This window comes from Meriones unguiculatus, chromosome 11, assembly GCF_030254825.1.
Source record: "Meriones unguiculatus strain TT.TT164.6M chromosome 11, Bangor_MerUng_6.1, whole genome shotgun sequence".
Lineage (NCBI taxonomy): Eukaryota > Metazoa > Chordata > Mammalia > Rodentia > Muridae > Meriones > Meriones unguiculatus.
In genome coordinates this window covers 3736819-3750490 of record NC_083359.1, presented here as the reverse complement: position 1 = coordinate 3750490, position 13672 = coordinate 3736819, and the positions used below count along the sequence as shown (strand labels likewise).

The following is a 13672-nucleotide window of genomic DNA, read 5'->3' as shown; positions in this document are numbered from 1 at the left end:
GCCGTCGCCCTCTGTGCTGGGCATCCTGAGGGCTATAATGTGAATAAGCAGTGGATCTCCTTGGTGGCTGGTCACACTGGGGAAGTCATGTGCCCATGTGGAAATAAGGGGGTGATCATGTGTGTGGGTGTCCAGATAGCAGGGCACAAGCAAGAGCCACACAGAAGGTGTAGCCATGTGGATTTGTGTCAAGTATGTAACAGGCATTCTGTCAGCCTGCCATGTTTAATTGCCCACAAAGCTCAGACTCTTCAAGGTGCTAGCTATATTGCCCTGAAGCTTCTGGACCATTTTCATATCTCAACACACACCCTTTACTATTTTTGCAGCGATAATAAACTCTTCCTTCAAGGTCGACGCCTTCCTAAAACAACTCCAGGTGTGGCAGCCCACGCCTTTAATTCCAGCACTCAGGAGTCAGAGGCAGGTGGATCTCTCGGACTTCATAGGGAGAGACTGTCTCAAAAACCGGAAGACAAATTCGACACCTTTCTAAGAAGCCAAAAGCCGTAGAGATTGAGATCGGAAGCAGTCAGATGAAAGCGTGATTCGAAGGCAGCCTCTCCACCGGCCCTGACCGCCGTGTGGGTCTAGAGTGAGGGGGTATGTGTCAGAAAGAGTGAACCAAGCGTGGAATGGACCATGGCTGGCTGAGTTCTGAATCAGAAGGGCACAGGGGCTCAGGCAGCATGCCCTATCTCCCCTCTGTCAGAAAGCAGGATGGGCAGTTAGCCTTGCTTTATCATGGTAGGAGGAGGAAGAGTCACGGCAGTGTTTCAGTGAGCTGGAGTCAGGCCCTGTGACTTTCCTTAAGAGACCATAACCCAAAGCCTTCTCTGGACAAAGTCAGGTACCAGGAAAGGGTCACCTAGACGGGTGCCCTTTCCTTGAGACCAAGGATTCCAGCTGCTCTGGAGGCCTGGGGTCCAGAAGTCGAGGCACCTGCTTGACTCCAGAACGCAGGCAGGACAGGCACTGGGGTCTCGGAGGCAGAGGAAAGGCTCCCTGGGAGCTAAGGCCAGCAGTAAAATGTGCATCTCAAGACCCCATCGCTTCAGCTCCCAGCTCTGGCCCTGTCTACCACCAGGGAACAGGAAGTTATAGCAGACACAAGTAAGGAACGTGCCACAAACAGCCCCGAGGACTGCCACACGGCTCTGTGCCCAAGGGCAGGTTCCTTGTCTGTGCCAGTGGCCTCATCTAGACAAAGGTGGCCATCCCGCCCCACCCTGTGCCACAGGGCTGCTGTGAGGACCGGGTGAGGCATTCAGGCACAGTTTGGCACAGCTTGGCCTAGCTGAGGAAAGGACTCTTCCGGTAGCGCAAGTGTAAGCCCGGGTGTCCAGTGGCTCAGGATCCCGGCTCTCGCTTTCCACTGTGCACGAACTGGAAGAGTAAGTCAGGCGGGGGCCAGAGTTTGCTGCTGACCATTTGGCTAAAGATGCCCGAGTTCCTGAAGATGCAAAGGCCCTGGGAGTCGACTTAGCAGGACGACCAGGGTCATGGGATGCCAGGAGGTGGCAAATGGCTGAGAGGGTGTGAAGCACCCTGTGAGGAACAAACTGAAGGGAAAGAAGAGCGAGCTCGCGTCAGGGCATGTGACCGGGAAGAGCGGAGCCTCCTGGACCTCGGGCCAAGGCTTTAAGATGCGGTGTACCCCGGGACCCATTCGTCGGGGCAGGGCGGTTGCTAACGGATCGTCCGATGGGAGACCAAGAATCTGCAGAGCTCCATCACCCAGCCTTGTGGGAAACCCCAAATCTCTGCAGCGTCTCCTCGGAACCCCCCACTTCGGGGCTCAGAAGAGGCAGCATTGACAGTCTGTTTAACTTTCTCACCTCCTCTTGACTTGCTCAGCACGAAGCCCCGGCAACTCGTGGGCTGCTTTGAACCAGAGCCATGAAGGCCTGGCTCAGTTGCACTGAAAGCCCTTTTCAGGAAGACACTGGCCCATGTCTGCACACAGTGGCTTCTGTTCTTCTGGCTGAATGGGCTGTAGGCCCAGTCGGGGCATTGCTAGCTGTGTGACCCTGGACAAGTTCCTTCACTTTTGTGCAGCCACGGGCAGGGCAGAGGAGAGGGAGAGCTGCCGGTAAGGTTACAGTGTGAGGACCCGAGGTCCAGCCATGGGCACTGCAGTCAGGCAAGACTCCTCCCCTGCCAGGCTTCCTCAAGGGTGGCTTTCTCACTCCATCAGACCAGAAGCAGCCAGACAAGAGGGTGTGCCAGACAGCCTGCCACCTCAAAACCCAGGCACTGTGGCTCCTGTGGAGAGGCATTTGCCAACACAGTTTGCGAGACCTAGTTTCGCAGCTTAAACAGGTCAACCCTGCAGGCCTGGGGCACTCTGGAGCTGCTAAGTCTTACAGCACTCACAGAATACAGACTGGCAGAAGAGCCAGGGCACCCCTCTCCTTTCTCGGGGGCTTTGTCAATGGAAGTATTAAAATAACAGCATATGAATTGTTTAACTTAACTGATTATTAATTATATAAATCCTAAGTCTGGATACCATATAAAGGAATCCAGATTTGGGGTACAGCTGGTACTTCTGTTCCATTTAAACTTGATGAATTATGCTGAACCTTAGCAGTTATTAGCCCCAAAGACAACCTCCTTAGCGGATCTGCAGTGCCTGGGCCTGGACACAGCCTCCACCAGGCCTTCACAGACCTGACACAGAAATTTCTGCACCCTTTTAATCTGCTGCTGCCGCCTACCAGCCTTCTGGGGCTGTGCACCAATGCCTTTAGTTTGGATCTTTGGTGCTTCCCTACCACAGGGTTACTGCAGAATTCCCAACTGACCCTCAGCTTCAAAGGCTGTTCATCCTGACTGGTCAGACCTGCCAGCAGACAGCCAAACAGCTGTTTGCCCAACTCCCTCAGGTAGTGAATGACATCAGCAGCTGTTGGATGGACCCTGCTGAATGTAAGTGGGTCTCTTCCACTTACATTCTTTTCTTCCCACCTCCTTAAAACATTAAGACCAAACTCTTGTCTATCCTCTTACTGTACCATGGGATTTCACACACTTCCTGCCAACTATATGCTAACAACTAAAGGCCCCGACCTCCTTCCAGAATGCCTTGCTGTCCCGCCAAGCCTCCAGGCTGATAAAGCGGTGGGTTAAGCCGTACTCATCAGGCATTTCTCACTGGCTGCCATCCTTCCGCTCTCACTTTTCTTGGCAAAGTTCTTTCCTATATGTCTTTATTCAGTCTGAGACCTCTGTATGACTACCCTGGGTGGGCATCCTCATTCAAGGCCCTGTCCCTGGAAGATGCAGAGCTGGAATGGGTGAGCCTCATCAACGCATGAGCCCACGCTGGTAGGCCTCTGGTCTACTGAAGCAGCCCCCAGGGCCTAATGAGGTCGGCTCGGCTTCCTTGGGGCTTCCTTCCACCTTCCTCCAACTTTGCCCCCATCCCGGGCCAGTTTAGCAGGGACCCCTCTTGTGTCCTGTTTTCTTAGCACTGGACAGCTCTCAACACCTTGTCTCCCGAGCCAGGTGGAAGGCCCTCGGAGGCAAGTGAGCTGTTCACTCGTTCTTGTGCCTCTCAGCATCAGTGTTTCCTGCCAGCACAGAGCCCAGCTGTGAGGGGGTCAGAACGTACTCAGACACAGACAGCTTTGTGGAGAGAAAGAAGCTGTATCGTGAAAAGTCCTTGAGAGCTGAACTCTTGGCTTGAAATGACCAGAGATGAGAGTTGAACTGCCAAGTGGTCATAGAACTCTTTAGCCCCAGCTGGCCTTGGAAGCCTGACACTGCAGACAAGGCTTGCTCTTTCCTCGGGCTGGCCAGCCAACCAGGAACTGATTTCTGTCCCAAACTGCCCACCACTGGACATTGACTTTCAAAAAGGACCCATTTCTGAGATGGACTGGGACACCAGAGTCCATGTGCTACCTGCCTGCCCTGACGTGGAGCCCTGCTCCACAGCTAGCTCAGTGGAGGTTGGCCTAATGGTGTCATCCTCAAGCTGATTATCCGCTCTGCTACAGGAGAAGGCTTTGATGCCTTCAAAGCAAGGGCACCCAAAAATCTACGTTGCTGAGGGGTTCGACCAGACCAGCAGGTGAGTCTTGTCTTCAGAACTGCTGGGTACAGAAGAGTCCGGTCCAAGGGCCGTGGCAACACATCTTCCAAGGGGACTAGCTTGGTCAGTCAAGAAATCGCAACCATTTAAGTTAAGGCTAAGTTTAAACACAGTCTCTCCAACACCACTGAGCTCAGCTCCTGGTGGCTGCATGGTGCTGGCACAGGCCCAGTCCCTGCCTCAGTAGTGGCTCTTTTGCATGATCTCTTGAGTTTTCATCAGCCTCCTGGATTGTCTCATCTCTGCTTCATCTTGAATACACAAAAGAGTTATAAAAGTCCAAAAGGCCTTGCAGGCTCTGAATCCAGTGGTGAAGACAGGGAAGGTGGGGGTGGAGGGGTGAGGAGCCTCCTTTCCCCTTTTCCCCCTGTGTGGGAGCTCAGGGATTGGGAAGGATCTACCCAGTGGTGTCTTCGGAATTGCAGTAAGACTGTCCCAGCTGAGCCTGTTAGAGCCAGCAAGCCCCTAGGACTTTCTAAGCAAGGCCACACGTCCTGCCTTTTTTGGGTAGTTAGGGCTCTTTGTTTAAAACATGCACAAGATGCTGTCTTGCTGGAGTGTCCCAGGGGAATGACACCATATTCCTTAAGTTGCTGCTAATCTCCACCCTTTACCTCCCCACATGCCACCACCAAGAAGAACGGGGACACGTAACAGTATACAAGAGTTTATTTAATGAGATCTGAATTTAGTTCTATCATGTAGGGCCCACGTTACAAGTTCATCTGGGTCCATTCCAACTCTAACAACAAAAAACCCTTAAAAAAAAAAAAAAAGAAAATCCACAACTTTCTCCATGTCATTAAATATATTCATATATAATAACCATAATATATTAGTATGCATTGGAAAGGACACTGACCCAAACAATATGTCATGGTCACAACTAAACATTTACAGTTCTGAGTGAGCAGAATCGGTAACACAGGAGGGAGGGTGTGTCCAGAGCAGGGAAAGGGGAAGCATGTCCACTGGCACAGGAGGTGAGCTGGCTTGGTTTTTGGCAGGGGCAAGGCCCCACAAAGACAACTTTGATACCCCTGGGGTATGGCATGGCTCGGGTCCACAGGAATGTCTGTGTGAACCGTAGCCCATCAGTGAGCTTGATCTGCCCACTCTCTAGGCTTCCTGGGTGGAGTCCGTGAAGCATGGAGACCTAGGGGAACCATTTCCCAAAGGGTCTCTTAATTTCAGTCTTGTTCCAGCTTGGGGCAATTCTAAGACAGCCTGTACTCATCGCCTGTATGGAACTACTGAGGCCCAGTTCTAGAAAGGCCCTCAGGCCACTTCAGCCTCCCTGGGCTTTGATCCTCCCTCCCATCTGAAGGAGCCTGATGGTCCTGCCTCCCACCCTGCTTTCCAGGACAGAAGCTCGGGCCAGAGGCCACAGCTCACAGGTATACCGGGGAGCATGCCATTTCCTTTACCCCACACCATTGTGCCGCTGTCTGTCAGCAAAGGAGGCATTCCAATGGCAGGGGCACCAGGCTCCCCAGCTGCTAAGCAAAAGGACGGCTGGGGAGCCCCGACTGGTGAGTGAGTAACCTGGAATGGTTTTCTTCAAAGACCTACAGACCACAACTCTGTTAATACACTCTCAAACTCAAAACCTACTTCCATTCTGCATCCCTCCCTAACTGTACAAATAGGATGTCTTCTTTCCCCTTTCTGCCTCCTCCCTAGGGTGGGGTCAGGAGTGGGCAGGAGACAGCTGCTTCCTCAAGGCTTGGCCCCCAGACAGAGGAGAGGTGGGCTGGATTTGGGCTAGGCCCAGAACAGAGGTGACAAACCCTGCTATCTCAGCACTGACCTCCTCCACAACTTGGCTCATCTGGCCATGCAATGTAATTCCCAATGGCCAGGCCATGGGGGACAGGGCAGGAGGCCCTGGTAGATTTCCAGCAAGATGTCTTATTGCTTAGCAGGGGGCCCCTAGTTAAGGGGCTTCGGTGGACACCAGGTGAGACTGGAACCCAAGACTCATGGTCGAAGGTGGCCAGGGCGGACGCCATGCAGTGTGCTGGTGTTTGCCGCGGATGGCACCCAACAAACCACACTGGCTGTCTGGGCCTGGATAGTGGCCCTTGCCCATCAGTCTCAGGCTTGGACCGGGGAAGCCACACGAGCCTTCCCCGAGCATGTCTGTGTGCTCTCTGTCAGTCTCTCAAGTCCTCCAGCCCGCCTTCCCACACTTGAACAGCCAAGCCACCTCGCTAGGCTCACGTGGCTAACACCTCTCTTCCTGGACCCTGAGGCTTTGCTCCGGGGAGTCCACTCCTGCGCCCCACACTGTCTATCCCAGACCCTACTCCAGGCTCGTATTTTCAAGGTTCTCTAGAGGCAAGCTGCCTGGGTCTCAGTGATAAGCCCCGCCCACCTGCTGTAGGGGTGCCAAGTGGGCTAACAGCTGGTGTGTAGCTCTGGTAAGGCCAGGGTCGGAGTGCTGGTGCTGGGGTGACCTCGGGCATGTGGACACGTTACTGGTGAAAATGAGGACAAGAACCAATTCCTGTCTCATGGGCTTGTGATGAAGACTGGCCAGGGGCATACAGGTAAAGTGCCTGGCACCAAGCGGGTGCTCAGTAATGGCAGTGGCAACGTGGCAGCGGCAGGAGAAACAGAGGGAGTCGTGTCACTAAGGGGCTGGGCTTCATTCCTGGTGTGGCCCTTTGTGGCAGCCAAATGGGCAGGGGAAATGAAACCAATTTCCTGACTGAGAGGGAAGCCAGGCCTCATCCAGGGTGCGGGGCGTGAGGCAGGGAAGGCAAAAGGGGGCCTGGGAAGCAGCCGGAAGGGAAGCTTGGAGCTGCCTGCATGAGGACATTAAGCCTCTGAGAGAAGAGAGGGCTAGGTACACAGGAAGGCCTGGGGCCCTCCACAAAGAACCAGTGAGAGAGAAAGAGAGAGAGCGAAAGAGAGAGAGAGGGCTGGACACAAGTGCCCAGGCTAGACCAAGGCAGCTGCAAGCTACAGTGGGCTTCTGAACCTAGGAGCCTGTTCCTTCCCTTGGGAGCCAGCTGTTCCCTTGGGGGCAGCAACAGTAAAACACTCACAGCTTCCTTGGACCCTAGCAACCTGACCACTCCTGGCCTGGCCTGCCTACAGCGTGGACACCAGGCACCTTGCTGAGCAGCAGCCCCGCCCTGTCAAGCAAGCCCCTTCCCCCAAGCCCAGCCCAAACCGCCTCTACAGCCGCTGGCATTCCAGGCCTGACCAGGCCCTTTCCAGCTGTTGACATTGCTGTGAGGCCTTATGGGAGCTGATGTCATTACACAAATAGTGTCACTGCCCTACACCCCGCCAACACCCCCTCCCCCTCCTCTGGAAAATGTCATAAAAGGGGCCGTTTCCAAGTTTCCAAAAAGGAAACGCGCTGGGAGGTTTTGGTTTGCAGTGCCTCCTCCCACAGGCAGCTCCAGCGGAGGCAGTGACCACCCGGCTAGGGCTTCAGGGTCCTCAGGCCCTCTGGTGGGCCAGGGGCCTGGGCCAACCCCCACTGGGGTAGGGCAGGCCCCAGGAGGAGCCTCCTGGCCTACATACAGTTGATGAACTCCACCCAGGAGACCAGCCCAGCAGGTGGCAGTGGAGACCCAAAGCTGGCTGATGCCAGTGCCATTTGGCCCTTTGACATGGGGACCTGTTGTCAGAGTCTGGAGTCCTGTGGGAATTCCTAGACAGCGGGTGATGGAGAAAGGAAGGGGCTTTGCTAGTGTCTGGTGGCGGACTGGTTGTTCCTGCCCAAGCTGCAGGCCCGAAAATTCACAGTTCTTCTCAAACACAGCGGCTATGGTCCACTGTGCCGTTCTGTGCCCTCCTCGCGGGGACCCCTAACCCCTCCACGGCGACCCCCACCTTGCCCTAGGGAAGCGCATCTCTGTTCTGGAAGGAGCGCCGCCGTGAGGTAGCTATATGTCTTGTCCTCATTTCTCCAGGGCCTGGCCTGTCAACAGGGTACTTTCTGCCATGCGCACAAGAGTGCAGCCAGGGGTGGGAGGGTGGGGCTGGGGCGGAGCCCCAGGGGGCCCCGCCCCACTCAGACTTCGCCCCGCCCCCACCCTCTGGGGAAAACCCTGGCGGGCCAAGTCCATGGCTGGCCGCCCTCCTGCAGCCCGCGCCACCTCCGCGCTAGGCCTTCTTGCACTTGCCCTTCTTCTCCCGCTGCTGGAACTTGCGCAGCCGCCGTGCCCATGTGTCCCGCCACTGAATCACCAGGCTGCTCTTGTCCGCCACGATGCCACTCTGGTCAGGCGAGTCCTCGGCATTGCCCAGCAGCAGGTACTTCTTGAGGGGCTTGATCTTGGGGCACTTGCAGGCGATGTCTCGAGAGCGGATCCACAAGCTCTGGTCACCACGGCGAATGCGACTTGTGCCCTGCTTGTACACGGAGATGATGTTCGCTGTGAACTTCCACCAGTCCCCTGCTCTGTCTGCCTTCAGGATGTGGATCTGGACGGCTGCAACATAAAGCAAGCGGGGGTGTGGGCCATGGCTGAAGAGCAGCGGGTGCCCGGTCCTGGGGTGGCCCCTGGGACTGCTAAAGCTCCCCATGGGCAGTGGGTGAGCCGTAGAGAGCGGATCCCAGTACCCCACCTGCTAACCCTGCGCCAAGGCCCCCGTTCCAGGAAGTGTTGCTCCTGCTTTCGCTGACAGGGCCACCTATCACTGCCTCTTGGGCGATGCTGAGGTCCATAAAGGAGGCTTCAGGGAATTAAGCATGCCCCTAGCTCTCTGGATAAGGGGCAGAGCGGCCTCGACAGCAGCGGTGACCCCTCACATGCCTATACCCGCAAAGGCTCCAATCACTTCACCCAAGCCTTAGGGTGCACCCCCCAGCACCCCTCTGACGCAACTGAAACAGCCCACCATGGCATCTCAGTACCAGTATGGAAAGAGCCTGCCAGAGTGGCCACGTGACCAGAGTCCTCAATCCCACCAGGCTGCTCATCTCCCTTGGAGTCTCTCAGGTTCAGCCCCTCCCCTCCCCCCACCAGCTTCTCACACCACAGAGTGTGCCAGGCTCCCCTGGAGAGCTTCTGCAGACAGTGCCGGCCCCACCCCTGGGCTTCTGACTCAGCCCAACAGGGTAAAGCCCAAGGCCCCGTGTCACGTGTTCTGCCTAGGAGTGCCGATGCTACTGATCCATAGGGCAGGCGATGCAGACAAGGATGTGAGAAGATGCTTCTACTTCAGGACAGTACCAGGCACTGTAAAGTAGGAGGGGACGCTTATGAGGGGAGGCTGGCAGGCCGCTCAGTTGGGGAAGTATTTGCCAGACAAACACTGTGGACCTGAGTTCAGGACCCACAGGCAAAGCAGGGTGTTATACCTACAACCCCAGTGGCCTGGGATGTTCCAGGTTCAGCGAGAGACTGTCTCAAAACAAGGTGGAGAACAACAGGAAGAAAGCCAAACTCAATTCTGACCTACATACACACGCAAACACAAGTGGGGTACACATACACACGAAGGAACTTTGTTCAAGTAAGGTTGTGCAACAGCAGGTTCCATTCAAGAACTGCCCTGGAGCGGGGCGCTTTGGAAACCTGTAAGTGAGGAGTAGTGTGTATGCTGTGGTTTCCCAAACATTGCTGGCTCCAGAGCCCTTTGGTTGGTCCATCTTACGTGACTCCCCATCAAGGTCTCTGGGAGGCCTTCCTGCACCTGCACCTGGCCAAGGTACTGGGGGGGAGGGAGCAGACAGCGGGGTGCAGCGGGGCAGAGGATGCTCCAACCTGCCCTCCGGGGTGAGGGAAGTGGTGGATTTTCCCATATTTTCATTTCAGCTGTTCCTGGGCATCCTGAACTTTGCACTTCAGTCTGAGGGCTCCAAAGAATGGCTGCCATGGCAACCGTTTCCATGTTTTTGTCACCAAGGGACTCAACACTCAGTGTGAACTCTGAGGGTGGGGGTAGGGAAAGCCTCCAGCCTAGAGAAGTGACTCTGCAGACAGAGGTCACCGTGGCAACTAAGTGCCTCTCAGCTAAGTGACAGGAGCTACCGCCGGAGCCCTGGCTTCCCTTCCTGGGGACTGAGCTGAATACAGAATGAGCCCCTCGGGACGCAGCAGCTTCCTGTGTGGCAACCCTTGGCCGAGCCAGTGCTGCCCAACCAAGCCTGGGCTGGAGGTGTGGAGGCCCCTGTGGCTAAGGCCCTTGAAGATGTAGTCAGACTCAGAGCACTGATGCCCCACGTCCCTCTGCTGGAGCCCGAACAGAAGACCTGAAATAGGGCAGGGCCCTTCCAGATGAGGTCATGGGTGTGGGCCCCATTTCAGCGTGGAGGGGTCCTGGGCCTCAGCCTGACGGACTGGCTTGAGGGGCTCTTAGCTTCACAGAAAAGAGCCCAGCATAAGCGCTGGCTGGACAAGGTCTGGCCTTGGACTGGGCCTTCTCAAGTCTCCCGGGATTTCTGCAACAGCATGGCTCTAAAGATTAGTGTCTTTGGCAACCCCCAGACCTCTCCACTCGCTAGAAACAACAGGCCTCAAAAGTACCTGCTTCACATGAACCCCAAAGGTCGCCACTGGACACTGCGATGTTCGAGAATGAAAAGGTTGAAGGAAATGGTGTTTCCTGTCCCCACCAGATCTAGCTACTTCTGTGTTGGAGAACCTTCCTAGTTTCAGGCTGAGACAGCACAGTCCCAGGGGCAGAGGACGGTGGCAGCAGGATTCGTGTAGTTATGCTAGAGAAGAGACTCCGCATTTCTGCTGCCCTCGGCAGCGCCTCTGCATATTACAAAGCCCACCAAGTATGAGCCGCACTCCCGGAGCATGGGCCAATCCCCGCAGGGCGCACACTGCTGAAAAGATTCAAGACACACATTGCAGGCGCGACCTCAGACAGATCTGCCCCGTGCGCTCAGGGAGTGCCTGAGCTCTCCGGCAGCCGCGTGGCACACACCAGGGCTGCTGTCCCCTCTGACCGATGCCAGCTGCTGCCTCCAATCAGGATGACCAACGTCTCCAGACACCTGGATGTGTGTATGGGATGCCTCTCTGCCAGACTTGGGGACGCACAGGCCTCTCCCATCCTGCTCTGGTCCTCATACTGGCGTCCCTTCCAGATGCCCAGACGACAGTATTAGGAGTTGGGTGGCCCTCAAAAAGTGAACTTAGCAGCTTGTGGGCCCCATCCCCATGGGCATACCAGCAACCCTCTAAGAGGTGTAAGTGAACCCTTGCCCCTCCTACCACATGACGCTGCAACAAGGTGGCATTTCAGAAGCAGAGAAGAGCCCTCGACAGACACCAGCTCTGCCAGCACCTTGGTCTTAGATGGTTTAGCCCCAGACCACAATCACAGGTTTCTGTACAGCCAACTGCGAGCTGCTAGAGAGTGCAAACGGCCCCCACCCTGCCCGAATGCGAACCCCCAAGTCTTGGGCTAATGTCCTGGTGTTATCCTCTACAATGGGGTTCAGAACAGAGGGAGGGGAGACGATTCACAGCAAGGCGACCGTGGCACGGGGGGCATGCTGGGAGCCCTTACATTACAGGCTGCTGGTGGAATGGAGTACCTCAGCCATGAGCCGGAGCAGAGACAGGAGGGCCCACGAGGCAGACCCTGGCTGGGACTGCAGGCCCCGCTGTATAAGGGGGCTCCACACCACAGCCCACCTCCCTGAACTCCTGCTCACTGGCAACAGCTGAGGTGAGCTAGCGTACGTGTTAACCCAGCCTCTGTGCCTTCAAAGTGCAGACAAAGTGGGGGCTGGTGGGGGAAGCCCCAAGGCTGTCTGCAAACCCAGCCGAGCTCCTTGGGAGGAACTAGCTATGGGATGGATCAGATCCTTAGAGAAAAATCAGGGGGTCAGGGGAGCTTGAAACTTGGACAGGAAACGAAGCTCTCTTCGACAAGACACCCAGAACTCAGCACCTTGTAGCTGGGTGGGCCTTGGCCAGCCCCTCTCGGCAATTTTCTGGTTCACAGAAAGGACTTTCACACTAAGCTTGCTTCTCAGCTACCAGGGCAGGGTAAGCCACAGTGCCCACCATCCCTTACCCGAAGTCTAGCCAGTATCTCCAGCTAGCAGGAGCACCTGTTCACTCAGGCCATTGGCAGAGCCCAGCTGTCACTCTAGGGAGGCGGGAAGGACTCTGAGGGCCTGTGCTGCTCCTGGGGTAGGGCCGGGTAGAAGGCCAATGGTGGAGGAGGGCCTGAGGCAGGCCAAGGGCTCGGGACGCCTTGGAGCCATGTCTCTCTTGGGCATGAAGGACAGAATAACCTGCTGCCTGCACGTATCCCTAGCTGCAGCTCCAGGCTTGTCTTCCCATGGAAGTGAGGGAACAGCCATCCTTCCCAATGGCCTTGACCTCCTCGAGTTGGGCGCCAGGGAAACTCCCAGGCCATTAAAAGCAACACGAAGCACAGGGAGCCCCTGGCCTCCCTCCTGTGCTTGCGGCCGCCACAGGGAAACTTGCTGCCCTCTGCCTAGAAGCAGTTCGCTAAAAACCCGCCTCCCTCCCTGCCCTGCTCCAGCTCTGGTCCAGGGGCTATCGGTCCTGCCCACCCACCCAAGGAGCTCCAGGGGTTCTGAGAACCTGACAGTGGCAGGAGGAGGGAATAGGAGCAGACAGCCCTGCAAGGAGGTTTAACAGACCTGCCCCTGAGGTCAAAGGTCTCTATCTAGGCTGGGCTCTAGGAAAACTGCCTGACCTGTGAAGATAAAGCATATGCCTCTGCCCATGCTGGGCCAGCCATGGGAGAGCAGAGACCAGGAAGGCAACAACTGTTCCCTCTGGCCACTCCCCTCTCACCAGCACTTCTGTGGGGGAACCTTGCTTTCTGGAGTGTTCCAGGATTTATAGGTTTCTGGGAGTGAGGCCTAGGGGCCACCCACAGCCGCCCCTCCTCAGGACTGCCCCTTGCTTCCCCTCACCTCCCTACCTACCTTACTTTCCTGTTGGGCCAGTCCAGATAAGGGAGGGTTGTCACCCATCTGCCTCAGAGACAGCAGCCATGAGGGATGGAGGGAGGACACCAATCCCACAGAAACCATTAAAATCAAAAGCCTGTAAATCTCCAGGTGGAAAAGCATGTCATGAGCTTCAGCTGCTTCCATGAAAGGCAGCCTTGACCACGCACTCCCAGGCCAGCCTGAAGCCCTGCTCCCCAGGGCTTCTATATGGAGTGTGGAGCCTGTGGAGAGTGCAGACTGGACCAGACACATAGTCTCACTGCTCATCCGTAAGGTGGGGTCTCCCCCTGACCAGACCCAGCAGCCAGCCACACGACTGTCGCCTCCTGCCGCTCCACTCATGAGAGGGGAGGGACCATCTTCTGGAGTTAAGGGCATCAGGGAACCATCTTGGAGGAAGGTGCGAACCCTGGCCCTGAGCAACTGGCAGCCCACCAGGCCCCACCCACTGTATTAATGACCTCTGTGCTTCCATGATGAGGTATCTGAGCAGTCAGCTTAGAGGAGACACTGTGTGTGGACCCACAGAAGCAGAGGGCATGGCACGCGCCCTCAGTGAATGCTGCTGCTTATGGCCCAGTGGTAAAGCCAGATACGGGGCGAGAGCATGCTCCTGACAGTGGGAGCAGAAAGCAGGCAGGGGGTCCAGATGG

The 13672-nt window shown here is 56.2% G+C and overlaps 1 protein-coding gene across 1 annotated transcript in view; it reads right to left on the bottom strand.

The window, feature by feature from the left end:
* Positions 1 to 4750: 4750 nt before the first annotated feature.
* The window catches only part of Ntn1 (netrin 1), a 163171-nt gene continuing 154249 nt past the window's right edge, over positions 4751 to 13672 (bottom strand). The window contains exon 7 of the mRNA XM_021642502.2: positions 4751 to 8553. Coding sequence (XP_021498177.1) covers positions 8225 to 8553 — 329 coding nt within the window. The 3' untranslated portion in view covers positions 4751 to 8224. The remainder of the gene's footprint in view (positions 8554 to 13672) is intronic.